At 50.1% G+C, this 21583-nt stretch overlaps 1 protein-coding gene across 1 annotated transcript in view; it reads right to left on the reverse strand.

The window, feature by feature from the left end:
* Positions 1 to 8333: 8333 nt before the first annotated feature.
* The window catches only part of LOC140396301 (uncharacterized), a 60468-nt gene continuing 47218 nt past the window's right edge, over positions 8334 to 21583 (reverse strand). The window contains exons 9-11 of the mRNA XM_072484760.1: positions 14011 to 14077; positions 10881 to 10995; positions 8334 to 10780 (exon numbers count right to left, since the gene is read on the reverse strand). Of these exons, the coding sequence (XP_072340861.1) occupies positions 10725 to 10780; positions 10881 to 10995; positions 14011 to 14077 (238 nt within the window). The 3' untranslated portion in view covers positions 8334 to 10724. The remainder of the gene's footprint in view (positions 10781 to 10880; positions 10996 to 14010; positions 14078 to 21583) is intronic.

Genomic DNA, 21583 nt, shown 5'->3' on the forward strand with positions numbered 1-21583 from the left:
CCTCGCCAGCACCCGGTGTGCCCCGTCCAGCTCCAGCGGCCTCGAAGGGGCCTTCGTGCCCATCATCGCCTCGAGCATCGTGCTCACGTATGCCACGGCATCGGCCCCCTCCACTCCTTCTGGGAGACCCAGGATCCGCAGATTCTTTCTCCTTGACCTGTCCTCCAGGTCTTCGAGTCTTCCCGCCCACCTCTTGTGTAGCGCCTCGTGCTGCTCCACTCTCACCGCCAGGCCCAAGAGCTCGTCCTCATTCTCACCAACTCTTTTCTGTACCTCCTGGTTCTTCACCTCGTGGGCCTTCTGGGTTATCCCTAGTCCTTCAATTACCGCCAGCATAGGCGCCAGCATCTCCTTGCGCAGCTCCTCGAAGCAGCACTTGATGAATTCCTGCAGCTCTGGCCCGCACTCCGCTTTGTCTCCGCCCGCCGCCATTTTGATTTTTTTCCCTCGCTTCTCCCGCTGCTCCAATGCCGCTTTTTTGGCCGTTGCACTTCTGGTCCGGTCCATAAAAGTTGGAGGGGGACCTCTCTCTTCACTTCCCCACGGGTTGTCGTCAAAAAAAACATTCCGTTGGGGCTCCTCCAATGAGCCCGAATGTCCGTAGTAGCGGGAGCTGCCGAATCGTGCGGCTTAGCTCCGCATAGCCGCAACCAGAAGTCTCTTTGTTTCCCAATTAAGGGGCAATTTAGCATGGCCAATCCACCTACCCTGCATATCTATGGGTTTGTAGTGGTGAGGCCCATGCAGACTCAGAGAATGTGCAAACTCCACATGGACAGCGACCCAGGGCCGGGATCGAACCTGGGTCCTGGGCGCCGTGAGGCAGCAGTGCTAACCACTGCACCACCATGCCGGCCAGTCCACATTTAATAATGTGTCGGCCAATATGACCCTCACTCAATCGGATCTTTATCTTTTTTCAACAATAATGAATTTGAAGCTTGCCTCATCGCCTCTGGGAGCATCCTCTCTTTTACTGCATGTTCAAATATCATTACCAGTAGTTGAGCCAGCTTATCCTTAAATTTAACATAGAAATCCACTGGCAATCCATCCGGTCCTGCTGTTATTTCTGTATGCATCTTCCCCATTGCAATATGTATTTCCTCTACCCCTATGGGCCCCTCCAGTCTGGCCTTCTCTTCTTCATCTAGAATAGGAAATTTCAATCCCTCAAACTATTTTTGCATATCCCCCCTCAATCCCCAGGAGCTCTGATCTGTACACATTTCTACAAAACTTATTGAACACCTTATTCACCTGATCCGGTGCTGACACCAACCTCCCTGTTTCATCCCGGACCTGTGTAATCTCCCTCGCGGCTGCCTGATGCCCAAGTTGGCTTGCCAACATCCATTTGTCCCCATATTCAAACACCACTCCTTTAGCCTGTCCTACTTTCCGAGTAGATAGCTCCTTCCTGCTGATCAATAACTGGTGTGGTTTCTCATCCACCTTCAAAATTTTGTCCAGTAGTCATTGGTGTTCCTCCCTTACTTCCCTATAGATCTGTGTCTTTGTATGAGATAACTTCCCCCCCGCACTACTGCCTTTACAGCTTCCCAAACCATTGAGGGCGAGACCTCTCCATTATTATTTATAATATATTCGATAACTCCACTCATCCTTTCGCAATCCGCCAACAATCCATCCGCCATGGCAGTCTTTGAATCGGCCCCTTCTCCAAGACTACTTCTACCAATTGTGGGGCATGGTCTGAAATAACACTGGCGGAATAATTATCTTTTCTCACCCCCTATAATAGCGCCCTCCGTATGATGAAAAAAAAAAATCAATCCTTGAATGTACATAGTGTACTGAGGAAGAGTATTCTCTTCCCTCCCGGTGCAAAAAACGCAATGGGTCCACGCACCCCGCCCCCCTCCCTCTTCATAAATGCTGCCAACACTCTCGCCCCAGCTGAAGGCGTAAATGCACGGGGATTCGAATGGTCTAACTTTGGGTTCAGTCCAGTGTTTAAGTCTCCACCTAAAACTACCTGATGTGTATCTAGACTTGGAATGGCTACCACCAGCCTTTTCAGAAATCCTACATTGTTCCAGTTCGGGGGAGATGCACTATCCAGTACCACTGATCTTCCCAATATACCAAGTCCCTGCCCCCTTGATCTATTATTACTTGCTCCGTATGGAAATTTAACCCTTTTGCTCACCAATATTGCCACCCTTTGGGCTCTGCTATTAGAACCCGAGTGGAACATCTAACTCACCCATCTCTTTTGGGGCCGTAACTGATCTATTACCTCAAATGAATCTCCTGTGTAGCACTATGTTGGCTTTCCAACTCTTCAGATGTGAGGGGACTCTTGTCCTATTCACTGGACTTCCCTGTCCCCTGTTGTTCCAAGTCACAAACCGGACTGGGGTTTCTCACCTCTCCTCTTGGCCCGTTCAACCGTCGCCCTTCCGAGGGGTATGTCTGACCCCCTGCCAGTATTTCCAATTCCTCACCTCATTTTTATAATCTTTGGCCTCACTCTTATTCCATAACTCCGGCAGTCAGCTTCCCCTAACGCCCCCCCCCCCCTCCCATAAATCCCCCAGATATTTACTCTTGAAACTACTTTCCTTATCTTTACCCCTATTCCGCATTCAGTCACAGCACCTAGGCCGGCCGAATCCTATTTTAGCAGGTTCCACGTGTCGCAGCCACTCCCACCCTACCATGCTTTTCACTAGCCAGCCCCAGTTTACGCGTGAGGTGGCTCCCGTTAAAGTTCTACATTAAAGTTTTAAATTTAAGGGAAAAAGCATATATATTTGGGGGAAAAATAGATAAATAAAAAATATTTGAAAAAGGAAGTAGGGGAGAAGGGCAATGTTACGTCCCTTATATTTGAAAATGCAAAACGTTGAATTAAAAAATAAGCAGTGGAATTCTCCGTTGGCGGAATTCTCCATTGGCGGGATCCTGCAGTTCGCCGGGAGCGCGCCCACGTCCACGGGTTTTCCGACAGCTTGAGGCGGCCATAATGGGAAACTCTGTTGGCCGGGTGTGGTAAGGGGGAATCCCACTGCTGGCGGGGATGCGCTGCGCCGGAAAACGCGGCTGGCGGACTGGAGAATCCGGCCCATATATTTTTAAATACCTGTACGCAATAAAAATCTTGCAATCTTGACAGATTTAGTTAACCCCCATCATCCACAGCCTTTTGGGAGGGCAGTGTTCCCGATTTTCACCACCCTTATTGTGAACAAAGCGCTTCTTGCTTTCACTCCTTATTTGACATAATTTAAGATTCTGCCACTTTTGATTTGCATTCCCACACTAGAGGAAATACTTTCTCTGGAACTACCCAATTGAGTTCTATCATTCTAATGCAGAAATGCAGACATATCTAAAGTTCATACACCAAGAGTTAGGAGTTTTGGTGTAGTAGTAAATTAATCCTTCTTCAGAATAATTGTCCATATTACTGCTCGTATTATTCCTCTTGATCCTTACATTTCTTTTCCACCTTGAGAAACTGCTTGATTATTCTGTTTCATCTAACTGTAAAACATACATCTTATGAAAATGTCACGAGGATTAATTATTGCATTGCATCAGATATGCATAAAAAAAAAATAACTCTTCACTTCCGGTGACGGCCAGGATGAAGTAGGTCGCAGGTCCGATCGCTCCCGCCGGTGATGGGCTAACGGACATTTTCGACCGGATGTTTAGGGACTTTGCGACCTGAATCGGTGGAGGAAACAACAGGGAAGAGGCCCCCCCCCCCCCCCCTTCCCCCCGGGTATGGATGGCTGGACCAGAAGTAGTGAAGTGAAGCGGCTTGGATAGAAGCGGAGCAGCGAGGACAGCAAACCGGGCGGCGAAGCATGGTGGACGGCAGGGACCAGAGAGCGGAGGCTCACTGGCCAAGGGAGCAGCAGATGGAGTTTTTTAAGAACTGCATCGCTGGACCCGATGAGAACGGTGATGGACCGAATCGTCGAGACACAGGCGTGAAGTGTTGGGTGCTCTGAGGTACAGACGAACCAACACGGTTGCGATTGGTATAACGCAGTTTTATTCCATTAAACTATTTATACATCAGACTTGATACTCAGCACGTTGTGACTGTGTGAGTGTCTTGCTATGAGGTCCTGGCCCTGTGCTGTCCCCAGATGGACTGCCCAGGAAGTGTTGTGTTTCTTGTTTTATACTGTGTCTGCTCTTGTCTGTGATTGGCTGTCGTGTTATGTGTGCTAATTGGTCCGTTGGTCTGTCTATCATTATATATGTGTTATGATGTATGTTTGAATACCATGATATCCCCCCTTTTTTACAAGATTATGTGCCTACGTGGTTATAAATATAAATGTGTCCTGAGTGCAGCTAAAGGTGTGTGTGTGTGTGCATAATATTTACATCATGTACATGGGGCTTAACTATATACAAGGGGCAATGCCAGGTGTGACATGCTAACGAGGTTGTACCATAACAAAAAGAACAACGTGGAAATTTGGAACGATCAAACGAAGCCTGTAACGATAAAACAGAGACATGTTATAAAACAGTGGTTGCAAAAGTTTGACGTGTGAACAGTCTCATAAGTCCAGTCTAGTGGGTGAGCGACGAATTCGGGTTGACCGCCTCAAGGATGGGTCGAGAACCACCGGCTGAGGTGCGAGCCTGGCCACGGACGGCGATAGAAGGGGCATGGTATATGGCAGCTCCACGAAGTCACTATCAAGAACCAGTGGAGGACACGGCGTCTGTGTAGGGTACCGTTGCGAGCGTGGAAGTAAGCGAAGGGCTCGGCGATTGCGCCTACGCACGGATCCATCCGGCATGCGTACCAGGAACGAGCGGGGAGCCACGCGTCGGAGGACTTCGGCAGGTGCTGACCAGCCACCGTCTGGTAGGTGGATGCGGACGTTGTCTCCAGGGGCCAGGGAGGGAAGATCAGTTGCACGTGTGTCGTACGATCTCTTCTGGCGACCGCGCTGCAGTTGCATCCTATGCAGTACCGGAGCATGGTCTATTTTGGTGCCAGGATTGAAGGCACAGTGGTTCTGAGGGCGCGACCCATCAGCAGCTGTACTGGTGAGAGACCAGTGGCTAGTGGGGCCGAGCGATAGGCCAGCAGGGCGAGGCAGAAGTCCGACCCGGCAGCAGCAGCCTTGCAGAGGAGCCGCTTGGCAATGTGAACGCCCTTCTCCGCCTTTAAATTTGATTGGGGATGCAGAGGGCTAGACGTCACGTGTGTGAAGCCATGCGAAGCAGCAAAGGACGACCATTCCTGGCTGGCAAAACAGGGCCCATTGTCCGACATGACAGTCATCGGAATGCCGTGGCAAGCAAAGGTGTCTTTGCAGGCCCTGGTGACAGCAGACGACGTCAAATCGTGCAGGCGTATGACTTCAGTGTAGTTTGAGAAGTAGTCAACTATGATGACATAGTCCCTGCCGAGCGCGTGAAACAGGTCGACACCCACCTTCGCCCAGGGGGACGTCACCAGCTCATGGGGCATACGGGCCAGACTGGAGTCGTCAGCCGGCAGATTTGCCGCTGTGAAAGCCAGCTGTGCCTCGACCTGACATACGAACCCCTCCGCATCTGGCGGCGTGCTCACTACGCTGGATAGGGCATCCGCCACGATGAGGTCCTTCCCTGGAGTATAGACCAGTTGGAAGTCGTACCTCCTGAGTTTAAGTAGGATGCGCTGGAGGTGAGAGGTCATCTCGTTCAGGTCCTTGTTTATTATGCTGACCAGGGGACGGTGGTCAGTTTTGACAGTAAACAGGGGAAGACCATATACGTAATCATGGAACTTGCCTAAACCGGTTAGCAAACCCAGGCACTCTTTTTCGATTTGCGCGTAGCGCTGTTCTGTGGGGGTCATGGCCCGCGATGCATAGGCCACTGGGGCCCATGATGCCATGTCATCCCTCTGCAGGAGCACTGCTCCAATGCCGGATTGGCTGGCATTAGTTGAGATTTTGGTGGCACGAGACGTGTCAAAAAACGGCAACACTGGTGCCGTGGTGAGTTTGCGTTTGAGCTCCTCCCTTTCCAGCTGGTGTGTGTGTTGCCACTGGAACTCTGTGGATTTTCTGACGAGCTGGCGCAGAGTCGTTGTGTGGGAGGCAAGGTTGGGAATGAACTTCCCCAGGAAGTTGACCATGCCAAGGAAGCGTAGCACTGCTTTTTTGTCGGCCGGCTGCGGCATGGCTGCGATGGCGCTCACCTTGTCTGCATCCGGACGGACACCTGACCGAGAGATATGGTCCCCCAGGAACTTCAACTCGGCCTGGCCAAAGGAGCACTTGGCTCGGTTGAGACGCAGGCCGTTTTCCCGTATGCGGGCAAAAACGCGTTGGAGACGATGTATGTGCTCCTGCGGTGTGGTGGACCAGATGATGACATCGTCCACATATACGTGCACCCCTTCGATGCCCTCCATCATCTGCTCCATGATTCTATGGAAGACCTCGGATGCCGAGATGATGCCAAATGGCATCCGGTTGTAGCAGAACCTGCCGAAAGGGGTGTTGAATATATTATTATTATTATTAATAATATTATTACCATAATATTATTACCATAATATTATTGAGGTCTTTGGGGTCAATACAGATGCGGAGCTCGCAGGAGGGCTTCTTGACACACACCATGGAGCTGACCCATGGCGTGGGCTCCGTGACCCTGGATAGGACCCCTTGGTCCTGGAGATCCTGCAGCTGCTGCTTGAGGCGGTCTTTAAGTGGCGCAGGAACCCTGCGAGGTGCGTGAACAACCGGGATGGCGTCGGTTTGAGGCGAATTCGGTAGGTGTATGGCAGTGTTCCCATGCCTTCGAATGCCTCCTGGTTGTGGGCGAGGAGCGATTGGAGCTGTGCGTTGAACTCAGCATCTGGGAATACCGTGCCGTCTAGAGAGAGAGAAAGAATTTGTTGCACAAGGTGGAGAGCCTTGCATACCTGTGCGCCCAGCAGGGAGTCCTTCGATGAACCGACTATCTCGAACGAGAGTGTGGCCGTGTGTGTGTTGAGCGTCACCTGGAGCTGGCAGGATCCCATGGCCGTTGTAGTCGACCATCTTGCACCGGGATGGCCGGATTGGTGGTCTGACCTTCATTGCGTAGAAGGCTGACCATGCTATGAGGTTGGCGGAGGCGCCAGTGTCCAGGCGGAAAGTGATCGGCGATCGGTTGACCGTTAGGGTGGCACTCCATTCATCGCCCGGATTGATGGTGTTGACCCGGTTCCCATCAATGACCGGAACCCAGAAGGCGTCTTGGTCATCTGTGTCATCGGTTTGGATGTCGTGATGTGGAGGCTGAATGGTCCGCACGTTCCTGCAAGGTTGTCGGAGATGTGGAAGATCAACAGGTTGAGCCGCTCGACAGTAGGCAGCGTAGTGGCCCATCTTGCCACAGCGTAGGCATTGTCGGGTGTTTGCAGGACATTGCCCTTTTAAATGTGCAGCTCCACAGTTGCCGCACGTCATGATGTCATGGCGTTCGTTACGCCACTGCGCATGCGCAGTTCGGTCTTGCATCGGGTGCGCCTGCGCAGTACGTCCCTCAGTGTTGCCGTAGGTTTTGCCGCGCACGAACGCAGGAGGCCTTGAAAAACACGCGAAACGGCCGCCCTCGTCTGGGCCGCGGGCCGGGAGAAACTCGATTGCCTGGACGCGTTCGGCCTCGTGGGTGGCCTGGCTTGCCGATTCGGTCGTGTGGGACCCCCTCCGTGCCGATTCAGTCGCCTGAAATTGGGGATAGCGGCTAGTCGCATTCTCATGCAGGACACAGGATTCAACTGCAGATGCTAAGGTCAGGCCTTTAATTTTTAGAAGCTGCTGGCGTAGGCCACTGGAGGCAACGCCAAAAACGATCTGGTCCCGGATCATGGACTCTGAGGTGGGTGTCGTAACCGCAGGACTGCGCGAGTATGCGGAGGTGCGTCAGGAAGGACTGAAAGAGCTCATCCTTACCTTGCAGGCGCTGCTGAAAGACAAAGCTTTCGTTGACCTCAACGTTGAAGTGCTTGGCGAGCTTGAGGAGGGCCGTGTCATACTTAGCTTTGTTCTCGCCTTCCGCGAACACCAAGGAGTTGTGTACATCGATGGCGTGCTGACCTGCGGTAGTGAGGAGCATGGCAATCTTTGTTTCGTCCGAGGCGCCCTGTTTTTCATTGGCATGCATGAAGAGTTCGGAGCGCTGCTTGAAGAGCGTCCAATTTGTGCCCAGTGACTTGCAATGGCTGCGGTTTGTTGAGGGTGTCCATGGCTCAGGATGGCAGATTTGCCAGTAGGTATTGATTCACTCCTGGTATCATGAAGTGTTGGGTGCTCTGAGGTACAGATGAACCAACACGGTTGCCATTGGTACAACGCAGTTTTATTCCATTAAACTATTTATACATCAGACTTGGTACTCAGCACGTTGTGACTGTGTGAGTGTCTTGTTATGAGGTCCTGGCCCTGTGCCGTCTCCAGATGGACTGCCCAGGAAGTGTCGTGTTTCTTGTTTTATACTGTGTCTGCTCTTGTCTGTGATTGGCTGTCATGTTATGTGTGCTAATTGGTCCGTTGGTCTGTCTATCATTATGTATGTGTTATGATGTATGTTTGAATATCATGACAAGGCGGTCCAGGAGAAGGCAATTAAGGAGGTTGAGTCGAAGCTTTCTAGCCAGGAAGAGCACGAGGTGGAGGAACTGAACGCCACCAAAAGAGGATGCAGGAGCAGCTTGAGGAGCTGGGAAACAGAGCCAGAAGACAGAACCTGAGGATCGTTGGCCTTCCCGAAGGCAGTGAGGGATCGGATACAGGAGCATACGCGTTGAGTATGCTGGAGGCATTGATGGGGTCGGGGACCTTTCCTCGACCCCTGGAGCTGGATGGGGCGCAGAGAGTCCCCGCAAGGAATCCCAAGGCGGGCATCGACCGAGGGCCCTGGTGGTTTGCTTCCAGCAGCTTTCAGGCAAGGAGCGGAGCAGCAGGTGGGAGAACTGTGAGGTGCACATATACCAGGACCTGGGAGCGGAGCTGGCCAAGAGACGTGCGGGGTTCATCGAGGTAAAGGCGGCCCTCTTTAAATAGGTGAGGTTTGGAATGCTGCATCTTGCGAAGTTTTGGGTAACGTTCGAAGAGCATCACTAGTACTTTGAGTCGCCAGATCAGGTTTAGACTTTTATTAACGAGAAGAAACTGGACTTGAACTGAAGGACACTTAGTTTCCAGTGTTGTACAGTGACGGCGGTTTGTTAATCTAATTTGTCCTGATCAGGTTTGGACTTTTATTAAGAGAAGAAACTGGATTTGAACTAAAGGACTTTGGGCTTCCAGAGATGTAATGTGGTGGTGGTTTGTTAATTTAATCTGTACTGTATTGCTCCATTCAATAAGGTACTTAGTCTTGGCAGAGAATATGGACTGGAGGGACGGTTGGAGGGCGCATTGTTTCGGGAGTTTGCATGTGCGGGGATGCCTGCATGGGGGGAGGGGGGTGCAAGGGGGCCCTGCAGTCAGTATCTTTCGGCGGGAGAGCGGGGCCTCTGTTCTGGGGGACTGGCTCTGGGCTGGTTAAGGCTATGTAAATGTTCTTTAGAGAGTAGCTGTTTACTCACTAAGGAATGCAATCAGGTTAATGGGTGTGGCGCACAAAGACTCCGTGAGACAAACAGAGTGAAGTCGATGAGGCTTTATTAAGCGTGTCTGTTCCCCAGCAGCCCGATAGTAAACTGGCATGCGGGGGAAGGCACCGGCTTCTTATACTTCGCCTTCAGGGCGGAGTATGAGGTCAACGGCCAACCAGGACCCGGGATCTGTCAGCCAATGACATTAGGGCTTCCAGTCCCACATGACCCCCAATACATACTACCACAATGGGTCTTTTCTGTGTGGGGGGGGAGGGCCCGAGTAGTCGGGTGGTAGTCAGACAGGTGCCAAGGGTAGGGGTCAGCGAGGCTAGCGTAGGTCAGGGGGCACTAGGGAGTGTAGGAGGAGGGGTGAGCTGGGGCCAAGCAGATGGCTGACCTGGTTCAGGCTTTTGGGGCTGGGGAAGTCTGGTGGGGAGAGGGTTGTTGTGAGATAGCATAGGGGAGGCACAAGTGGGCCAGTGGTGGGGACCAGGGATACCCCGGAGGGGGAAGTCACTTGTCAACTTTCAGGGAGAAGTCTAGGATACCGGCAGCAGCAGCATCCCCGGGGGGCGGGGCACTTTAGTTTAGATGACCATATGTGGGCTGTACAAACAGAGCCGACGGAGGGGAGTGCCTTAGTATGTTTGTTTTTTCCCATTGTTTGTTTTCACCATGTTAAGGTTCTTTGCTTATTGCCTTTTTTCTGTAAATGTTACAAATTTGTTTTAAATAAAAAATTAACTCTTGGTATGTGTATTGCTGGTATTCTTTGGCCATCTCTGGTTTGTTTGAGAAGGTTGTGATAGGCCTTTCATTTATTGTGGTTTGATAGCTGAGTAGAGGCTGATGGACATAGTGAACCCCTCTTTTCCTCTTCTGCTTACTCAATAGATGGACTCCTGACAGCGCAGCGCTCCCTCAGTCCTGCACTGAAGTGCCTCTAGCTCATCTACTGAAATTGAAGGGGTTTAATCTGCGTTTGCTATCACATAATTCATGAAATATTTGTATGCTCATCCTTCAATTGGTTCCCAGGTTTCCATTAGTCCTGTTAACATCATCATGTATTGATTGGAACACAGCTCTGATCCCACACTTTCCTTTCTCATTTAGAACGTGTGATTTTTCTTCAAAGACGACGTACTTGTCTAACTTTCCTGGTTGTCAAATTGGTCTGTGTCATGGCTGCAAAAGATAACAGAGCGGAGAGGTTAGTTTCATTTGGAACAGAACTGCTGCAGCTAATGAATATTTTTGTGATGGTTTTGACGGAGCTTTGGTTTACCTGAGAAATCCAAGTTATACACAAATGGTCCAGCATTAAGCTTCATGGAACCCTGAGGGTTCATCTGATAATTTATTTCAATGTCCTGACTTGGAATTGACTTGCGGACTCCAGGCTGTGTGAAGATGTGACATATAGTTATTGTACTAGAATTACAGTATTTCACCAAACGTTTGCAGAACACCCCAATAAAAGGAACAGTAAACCAATTTAACCAGATGTAGAGGAGATTTACTAGAATAGCACAAGGGCTTAGGGACTTAAGTTACGGGGAGAGACTGGAAAAGCTGGGATTGTTCGCATCTGAGCAGCGGCGTTTAAAATTTTGAAGGGTTTTGATTTTTAAAAATTGGTCAGAAGGTTGCACACTGATTAAAGATAATTTGTAAAATAACCAGCAGGAAGCTGAGAGCTTTTTAAAACAGTGGATGGTGATCTGGAATGCGCTGTCTGGAAGGGTGGTGGAAGCAGATTCAATATTAGTTTTCAAAAGGGAATTTGACAAATATTTGAAAAGGAAAAAAGCAGCAAGTGTTATGTGAGTAAGGACAGGGTGCGGGTGTAATTGGATAGCTCTTTCAAAGAGCTGGTACAGGAATGAATGACCTCCTCTGTTGTATCACTGACAGAGCCAGGCATCTTGTTACCATGATAATAATAACTTATTGTCACAAGTAGGCTTCAATGAAGTTACTGTGAAAAACCCCTAGTCGCCACATTCCGGCACCTGTTCGGGGAGGCTGGTACGGGAATTGAACCCGCGCTGCTGGCCTTGTTCTGAATTACAAGCCAGCTGTTTAGCCCACTGTGCTAAACCAGACCTCAAATCCTTCCTGTGCATCACAATTTTTGTTTGGGTTGTAGTCAAGACTGACAAAGTAGTATTTGGCCATTCAATATTGCTCTTAGGACAGTGAGTTGACCACACAGCAAGGAACACAAGTTACATCTGGAGCAGGAATTCTCAATTCCCTCCTCAAGGGTACCACGCTGTATCAGGTTTATTGAATCAATTCTGCAATTTACTACCACTGGGCTGTTGACCCAATATCCTTCGAAAATAGATAAGTTTTGAAACATCATGAGTCACACTGCATCGATCTCAATACGTTTCAGATTCTCCGAATCATTTAAGTGGAAGGGCCAGTTTTAGGTTAATTATTCTTATCAACTTTTATAAAGAAACTATCTCAGAGGGCAATTTAGGCTAAGTCATTGAGCATGTTCAACACAGAAATATATAGATTTCACGGTATTCAAGCAATATGGGGATAGTGCAGGGAAAAAGGCACTGAGATAGATAATCAGCCATGATCTATTTGAATGACACAGCAGGCTCAAAGGGCTGAATGGCTTAATCTTTGTGCTTGTGCTCTCTGCACTTTTCAGACCTTGCCATTTTATAGTACAGTCTCTTCCTGTATTAGTTCACTCAAATTGAATTACTTCACTTTTTTTTTGCATCTGCCATGTTTCTTCCTATTTAACCACGTGATTTGTTTCACGGTGGCACAGTGTTTAGCACTGCTGCTTCACAGCGCCAGGGACCTGGGTTCAATTCCGGCCTCGGGTGACTTGGTGTGAAGTTTGCATATTCCCCCCGTGTCTCCATGGGTTTCTTCTGGGTGCTCCAGTTTCCTCCCACAGTCCAAAGATCTGCGAGTTAGGTGGATTGGCCATAATCAATTGCCCCTTAGTGTCCAGGGATGTGCAGGATAGGTGGGGTGGGGTGGACAGGGTGTGCTCTTTTGGAGGGTCAGTGCAGACTCGATGGGCTGAATAGCCGCCTCCTGCACTGTAGAGATTCTATGATTTTCTCCCAGATCCATGTTTAAGTAACTGAGCTTGAATTCTGTGATGATGCCTTTTTGTTGTAAGATTCCATTTTCCCCCACAAGAGGGTAGCATTCACCATGTTCCTGCTCAATTTTGATTGACAAGGGAGTTGAGGGTTATGTGGGAGAGGCAGGAAAGTGGAATTAAGGCCACAACCGATCAGCCAAACAGATGAACTAATTGAATGAAGGCACAGGCTTGAGGGGCCGAATCTGCTTTTGCTCCTATCTCGCATTTCCTTGTACATTAAAAAAGGACAAAGAAACTGCAAACAATATGTATCTTAAATAAAAATAAAATAATCAAAATTCCACAGCAGGTCTGTTGGGACCTGGAAAAGACCATTAAGTTTCTGGTTTGGTTATTTAATTGTAGGTGCAGTGAAAAGATTGAAAGGAAGTAAGTAATGGATTTCTATAGCTTCTATCACGACCAACAGGCATCCGAAAAACACTTTACAGATAATGAAGTATTTTTGAAGTATCTTCTTTGTTGGCGATCACTCGCTAACGAGTATGATTGTCCACCGAAGAAGCTCCGTGCTACTCGGCTTCTGTGGATCCTGGTGTGACTGATCCTAGGGCTGCATCTTCAACCGCACACCAATCCTGGAAACGGGGCAGCCAATTTATGCACAGCTAAATCCAACAAACAACAAAGTTATAATGACCAGGCAATCTGTTTTAACAATGTAGATTGAGGCATGGATACCAGGGCTTAAAGGAATACTCCCCTGCTCTTATTCAGATGTTAGTTGTGGGATCTCTTTTTAATAATGATCTTTATTTTTGTCACAAGTAGACTTACATTAACTGCAATTAAATTACTGTGAAAATCCCCGAGTCGCCACACTCCAGCGCCTGTTCGGGTACACAGAGGGAGAATTCAGAATGTCCAATTCACCCAACAAGCATGCCTTTCGGGACTTGTGGGAGGAAACCAGAGCACCCGGAGGAAACCCACACAGACACTAGGAGAAGATGCAGACTCCGCACAGACAGTGACCCAGGACCCTGGAGCTGTGAAGCAACAGTGCTAACTACTGTGCTACCTTGCCATCCTTTAGGCAGACGAGGCCTCCATTTAACATCTCGTGATATACAGCACCTCGCTGGGGGTTACACAAGAAGGCCCCTTAATTTTCCCCTCCTGAGATGCACCTACATCAATAGAAACATGTCAGTGCTGAGCAATGTAGCCTACATTTTGCGATGATTCAGTGTCCAATTTGAACACTTGAAGACTAAGTGGAGCTAATTCTACAGCTGTACTTCAAGTAGAAAACTGAACTAACCTGCGAGTAGTCCTTCCATAACCCACTGTCATCCATGAACTGCCACATTCCTTTGTCTACAACGCTTCTGTAAGAGAGAAGGAAACAATTAAAACACTTGCATTTATTTGGCACCTTTCATGACCTCAGGAAGTCACAATGTGCTTTACGATAAATTGAGTACTTCTGAAGTGTAGTCACTGTTGTAATGCAATGCAGCCAATTTGTGCACAGCAAGCTCTCGCAAACAGCAGTGTGATAATGACCAGATAACCTGTTTTTGTGATGTTGAGTTATAAACATTGGCCAGGACACCGGAGATAACTCCTGTTCTACTTTGATCCTTGGGATCTTTTATGTCCATCTGAGAGATCTCTGTATAACATCTCATTCAAAAGACCGCACCTCAGACAGTGCAGCATTTCCTCAGTGCTGCACTGCAATGTCAACCTTGACGATGGGCTCAGGTCTACAAAGTGTGTCTCAAATCCACAGTCTTCCGACTCAGAGTTGAGAATGGCACGTGGGAAACATCAAGGTGGTTACTGTATCTCAGTTACTACATGTAAACTGAAAAATATTGGAGTATCATCTTAAGGGTGGCACAGTGGTTGGCACTGCTGCCTCACAGCGCCAGGGTCCCGGGTTCAATTCTGGCCTTGGGTGACTGTGTGGAGTTTGCACTTTCTCCCCATATCCGGTTTTCTCCCACAGTCCAAAGATGTGCAGATTAGGTGGATTGGCCATGCTAAATTTCCCCTTGATGTCCAAGGATGTCCAGGTTGGGTGGGGTTGTGGAGATGGGGCAGGGGGGGTGGGCCTGGGTAGGGGGCTCTTTCAGCGGGTTATTGCACACTCAGTGGGCCAAATGGCCTCCTTCTGCACTGTGGGGATTCTATAATTCTAAGAGGACAGCCTACCTGACAGACCCGGACATTGTGTTGTTATGTAGAACTGCATCAGTCTTGCCGTTAAATGTAATGGGAATGTCTTGGTTTCAGAAACTTAAGGGAATGACCCTGCCGTACCTGCAGTTAACCCAATGAGGTAAATTGTGTATTTCTATTGGGTATTCCCAAGTGGGTGTAATAGAATCCCCGTCAATTAAAACGCACAAGCGGCTGAATGACCTCCTCCTGTTCCAGTGATCCTTGGTACCATTGACTAACTGCATTCAGCTTCTTGCTGCTTAGATTGCTTTCTCCTCATCTACCTCTGAATCCTCACCCACAAATATCCTAATCCTCAATAAAAGTAAAATACTGCAGATGGTCAAGATCTGAAATAAAAGCAGAGTGCTGGGAAAACTCAGCAGGTTTGGTGGCACCTTGGAAAGATAATGTTTCCAGTCCGCTTAGCATTTTTTTTTCTTTTATTATAAAGTGTTTTGTCTGATATCTTGGAAGCTGATTGCATAATTTACACAAAATGTTTTTATCAGTATACAGAAACAAAATTGGAACGTGTAGAAATCTGTTCAAAAACGCAGCATGACATTGGGTGTAAAGATGCAAAATCAAAGGACAAGAAAACACCAGGTGCTTTATCGAAGCATGCCCACTCCGGTTCTGTGAGAAATTCCTCAGAGGATCACAGTTAGGCACCTAATTCCACACACTCACATAGCTACCTCCCGACCATCAGTTCCAAAGAAAGTTGGAAATTGGACTCAAATCGTTAACTCTGTTCCTCTCTCCACAGTTACTGACAGACTTACTGGGTTTTCCCAGCACTTTCTGACCCCATCCTCAATGGTTGAGGAGGTTAGCACATCTGTGCAAAAGACATACAAAAGTTGAGTAAATCCAACCTGGACAATTACAGACCCCTCAGTCTACTCTTGATCATCAGTAAAGTGATTTAGATTTATTGTCACGTGTTCCGAGGTACTGCCCTCTGCTGGTTGGAGTTGTACCTGGCACAAAGGAAGAGTGACATCACTATAGAAAATCCTTAGAGTAGTGTCCTCGGCCCAACCATCTTCAGCTGCTTCATCAATAATCTTCCCTCCATCATAAAGGTCAGAAAGTGGGATGTTCACTGATGATTGTACAATGTACAGCACTATTTGCAACTCCTCAGATACTGAATTACTCCTTGGCCATATGCAGCAATATCAAGGCTTGAGCTAGTAGGTGACAAGTAACATTTGTGCCACACAAGTGCCTGATGATGACCATTTCCAATAAGAGAGGATCTAACTATCACTCCTTGAAATTCAATGGCATTACCATCTCTGAATACCCCACTATCAACATTCTGGGGGTTATCATTGACCAGATACTGAACTAGAACAGCCATATAAATACTGTGGCTACGTGCAGGTCAGAGGCTCAGAATCCTGCAGTAACTCACCTCCTGACTCCCCAAAGCCTGTCCACCATCAACAAGGCACAGGAGTCAGGAGTGTGATGGAATAGTTTACATTTGCCAGGATGAGAGCAGATCCAACAACAACACTCAAAAAGTTTGATACTCTCCATTACAAAGCAGCCCGCTTGATTGGAACTCCATCCACCATCTTAAACATTTACTCCCTCCAACTCCAACAGTGATGTATGTGGCAGCAGTGTGTACTGTATACGAGGTGCACAGCAGTGACTCACCAAACCTCCTTCGATAGCACTTTCCAGACCTGTGATCTTTATAAACTAGAAGAGCAAGGGTAGCAGACATATGGGAATACCATCAGCTGGAAGTTCCCCTCTGTGGTAGTAGAAGTATTACGGTACCTGGTAATGCTGGAACACCATTGGTAGAAATTGTATGCTTCCTATTGGTCAAGCTGTATGGTAGCTCCGCCCTGCTAGGCGGGGAATAAGAGCCCGTGCCGCCCCAGCAGCCTTCATTCTGTACCTGAGCTGCTGGGGAAAACATCTAGCTGATTAAAGCCTTCAGTTGTACTACAACTTCGCTTTAGTGGTCATTGATCGTGCATCAATTTAATAAACTAGATTTAAATCAAGCCGGAGTGTCTGCAACTCAGCCCCCACGCGGCGAACTCAGCGGCAATCTTCAAGCACTGGCTGGCGTGTTTTAAAGGATATCTCGGGACGGCCGAAAACACTCCCACAGGAGAACAGAAAATGCAAGTCTTGCACTCGAGGGTGAGCCCGGAGATTTACACCCTCATCGAGGAAGCGGAAGACTTCGATGCAGCAATAGAGCTGCTAAAAGGACATTATATTCGCCCGATAAACCAGGTCAACGCCTGACATCTGCTAGCAACGAGGCGAAAAATCCCTGGAGAATCGCTGGAAGAATTCTACCGTGCACTCCTGGTGTTGGGGAGAAACTGCAGCTGCCCGCAGGTTTCGGCGAGCGAACACACAGAATTTCTGCTCCTGAGGCCATGTTGATGCCATCAGGACGCTTTTGTGGCAGGTATGCTGTCCTCCCAAATCCGCCAGCGATTGCTGGAAAAAGACACTCTAGGTCTCAAGGAGGCACGGGCCCTTGCAGGCTCCCTGGATGTGGCCTCCAGAAACGCCCGCGCTTACATTCCCAACCGCGTGGCAGCCCCCTGGGCAGTGTGGAACCCCTCCGCAGCTGACCCCGAGACATCCCCCATCCCCCCACAAGCTTGTGCTGCAAGGCGGCCTGGCAACCCTGGGGGGGCCTCGCTGCTACTTTTGCGGGCAGGCTAAGCACCCCCGCCAGCGCTGCCCAGCCTGCGCATCCACCTGCAAGGATGCGGTAAAAAGGGCCATTTTGTGGTGGTATGCCAGGCCCATGCGGTCGCCGCGGTGTCCGGCGGCGAATGCGGACCGCCACCATAAACCTCTCCACGGTCCCCGTGCGGCCAGTGGGTGCCGCCAAATTCCTACTCCAGGGCCACGTGCAGCCCCCGCGGGGCATCTTGTCCCGCGGACGCCATGTTAGATGGATGGGCGCCGCCAATTTGTGTACCCCCAGCCATATGCGACCAATGGGAGCCGCCATCTTGGATGGACCCCCAGGACCCCAGCTCGGCTGACCACACACTGCCCGAAGACAACACTCAACTGCTGCGATTAGCCTCGGTGACTCTGGATCAGTCGCGGCCTCGAACACTCTCAACTGTTACAATGACTGTATTTATCAACGGGCACGAAACGTCCTGCTTAATCGACTCTGGGAGCACGCAGAGCTTCATACACCCCGACACGGTAAGGCGCTGTTCTCTCCTCGTCCACCCCGTTAATCAAAAAATCTCCCTGGCCTCCGGTTCCCACTCAGTAGAGATAAAGGGGTTTTGTGCAGCAAACCTCACGGTCCAGGGAAGGGAGTTTAAAAAGTACCGGCTCTACGTCCTTCCCCACCTCTGCGCAGCCACACTCCTAGGTTTAGACTTCCAGTGTAATCTCCAAAGTCTAACTTTCAAATTCGGCGGCTCTATACCCCCCTCACTGTCTGCGTCCTCGCGACCCTAAAGGTCGACTCGCCTTCCCTGTTTACGAACCTCACCCCGGATTGCAAACCCGTCGCCACCAGGAGCAGACGGTACAGTGCCCAGGACCGGATCTTTTTTAGGTCAGAGGTTCAAAGGCTACTGAGGGAAGGAGTCATTGAAGCTAGCAACAGTCCCTGGAGAGCTCAAGTAGTGGTGGTAAAGACCGGTGAGAAGCATAGGATGGTCATCGACTACAGTGAGACCATCAACAGGTTTACGCAGCTGGACGCGTACCCTCTCCCCCGCATATCCGACCTGGTAAACAGGATCGCGCATTATAAGGTCTTTTCCACGGTGGATCTTAAATCCGCCTATCACCAGCTCCCCATCCGCACTAGTGACCGCATATACACTGCCTTCGAGGCAGATGGGCGGCGGCTCTATCACTTCTTAAGGGTTCCCTTCGGTGTCACCAACCGGGTCTCAGTCTTCCAGCGCAAGATGGACCGAATGGTTGACTGGTACGGTTTACGGGCAACATTCCCGTAACTCGATAATGTCACCATCTGCGGCCACGACCAGCAGGACCACGACACCAACCTCCAAAAATTCCTCCAGACCGCAAAGATCCTTAACCTTATATACAAGGATAAATGTGTGTTTAGCACTGACCGTCTAGTCATCCTCGGCTACGTAGTGCAAAATGGAGTTATAGGCCCCGACCCTGAACGCATGTGCCCCCTTATGGAGTTACCCCTCCCCCACTGCTCCAAGGCCCTGAAGCGCTGCCTAGGGTTTTTCAGTTACTACTCCCAGTGGGTCCCCAACTATGCGGACAAGGCCCGTCCCCTGATCCAATCTACAGCTTTCCCCCAGGTCGAGAGCGACGCGTCTGACGCAGCTCTGGCGACCACCCTCAACCAAGCAGGCAGGCCCGTGGCCTTCTTCTCACGTACCCTCCATGCTTCCGAAATCTGCCACCCCTCAGTCGAAAAGGAGGCCCAGGCCATAGTAGAAGCTGTGCGACATTGGAGGCATTACCTGGCCGGCAGGAGATTCACTCTCCTCACTGACCAACGGTCGGTTGCTTTCATGTTCGATAATGCACAGCGGGGCAAGATAAAAAACGATAAGATCTTGCGGTGGAGGATCGAACTCTCCACCTACAACTACGAGATCTTGTATCATCCCGGGAAGCTAAACAAGCCTCCTGACGCCCTGTCCCGCAGTACATGTGCCACCGCACAAGTGGACCGCCTCCGAGCCCTCCACGGGGACCCCTGCCAGCCGGGGGTCACTCGCTTTTTCCACTTTATCAAGATCCGCAACCTGCCCTACTCCATTGAGGAGGTCAGGACAGCCACCAGGGACTGCCAAATCTGCGCGGAGTGCAAACTGCACTTCTACCGGCCAGAGAAAGCGCGCCTGATAAAGGCTTCCCGTCCATTTGAACGCCTCAGCATGGACTTCAAAGGCCCCCTCCCCTCCACCGACCGCATCACGTACTTCCTGAACGTGATTGACGAGTACTCCCGGTTCCCATTCGCCATCCCCTGCCCCGACATGACCGCAACCACCGACATCAAGGCCCTCCATAGCATCTTTGCACTCTTCGGGTTCCCCGCCTACATACATAGTGATAGGGGGTCCTCCTTTATGAGCGATGAACTGCGTCAATTCCTGCTCAGCAAGGGCATCACCTCGAGCAGGATGACCAGTTACAACCCCCGGGGTAACGGACAGGTAGAGAGGGAGAACGGAGCGGTCTGGAAGACCATCCTACTGGCCCTACGGTCCAGGAATCTCCCAGTCTCCCGCTGACAGGAAGTCCTCCCGGATGCCCTCCACTCCATCCAGTCACTGCTTTGTACCACAACCAACCAGACACCTCACGAACGTCTCCTTGTCTTCCCCAGGAAGTCCTCCTCTGGGACCTCGCTCCCGACCTGGCTGGCAGCTCCCGGACCCGTCCTGCTCCGAAAACACGTGCGGGCGCACAAGTCGGACCCGTTGGTCGAGAGGGTCCATCTTCTCCACGCTAACCCCCAGTATGCCTCGGTGGCGTACCCCGACGGCCGACAAGAAACGGTCTCCCTACGAGACCTGGCGCCAGCCGGAGCCCCCCACACACCCCAGCCACCAGTTCCACCCTCCCCTCCAGCAGGGCACCTTACAGGAGGATCGGTCCTTCTGCCGGCCCCGTCTCGGCCCCCCCGCTCACCGATGCACCCCGCAGGCGCTCCCTTCCCAGGTCAACCGTTTTCCCCACCAGCGCCGTCTATGGGTGTCGAAGCTGCCATGGAGATCGAAGCCACGCTCCCGGAGTCACAGACGCCCGAGCCTCCACCGAAATCACCACCGAAACTCCGACGATCACAGAGGACGACCAGGGCCCCCGAGCGACTGATTGCTTCGTTTTAAATTGTAAATTTAAATCATAAATTGTAAATAGTTACTAGAATTGTAAATAGTTACAAAACGCTGTAGGGAGGTATTACGGTACCTCCATAACTAATTCTACCACGTTGCCATGTTTGTAGTATCAGGCCACCCCCCCCCGCCGAACTCTTTTTTAACAGGGGATGAATGTAGTAGTAGAGGTATTATGGAACCTGATAATGCTGGAACACCATTGGTAGAAATTGTATGCTTCCTATTGGTCAAGCTGTATGGTAGCTCCGTCCTGCTAGGCGGGGTATAAGAGCCCGTGCCGCCCCAGCAGCCTTCGTTCTGTACCTGAGCTGCTGGGGAAAACATCTAGCTTATTAAAGCCTTCAGTTGGACTACAACCTCGCTTTAGTGGTCATTGATCGTGCATCACCCTCCAAGCAACATACCATCCAGCTTGGAACTATATCACCGTCCCTTCACTGTCTCTAGATAAATATCCTGGGACTCCCTGCCTAACACATGGGCTTCAGCGATTCAAGAAGGTGGCTCACCACCAACTTCCCAAGGGCAATTAGGATAGACAACAGATGCTGGCCGAGACAGTGATGTCCACATCCCACGAACGTTTAAACAAAAAAACAAGGTTCATTTAGCTCTATTCTCTAAGGGTATCTGTGGCTTCCTTCCCTTTGAGGACCCCACTTATCTCCAAGGTGTCCAACCTGTTCCTGGGCACCCAGGCTAAATCTTCCCTCTTTAGTCCAAATGTTGGTGCTAATCTTGAACCTTGCAACAGGTGGGATCTGAGTTGCCACACTTTAAGAGGCAAAG

The sequence above is a fragment of the Scyliorhinus torazame genome, chromosome 19 (assembly GCF_047496885.1).
Source record: "Scyliorhinus torazame isolate Kashiwa2021f chromosome 19, sScyTor2.1, whole genome shotgun sequence".
Classification (NCBI taxonomy): domain Eukaryota; kingdom Metazoa; phylum Chordata; class Chondrichthyes; order Carcharhiniformes; family Scyliorhinidae; genus Scyliorhinus; species Scyliorhinus torazame.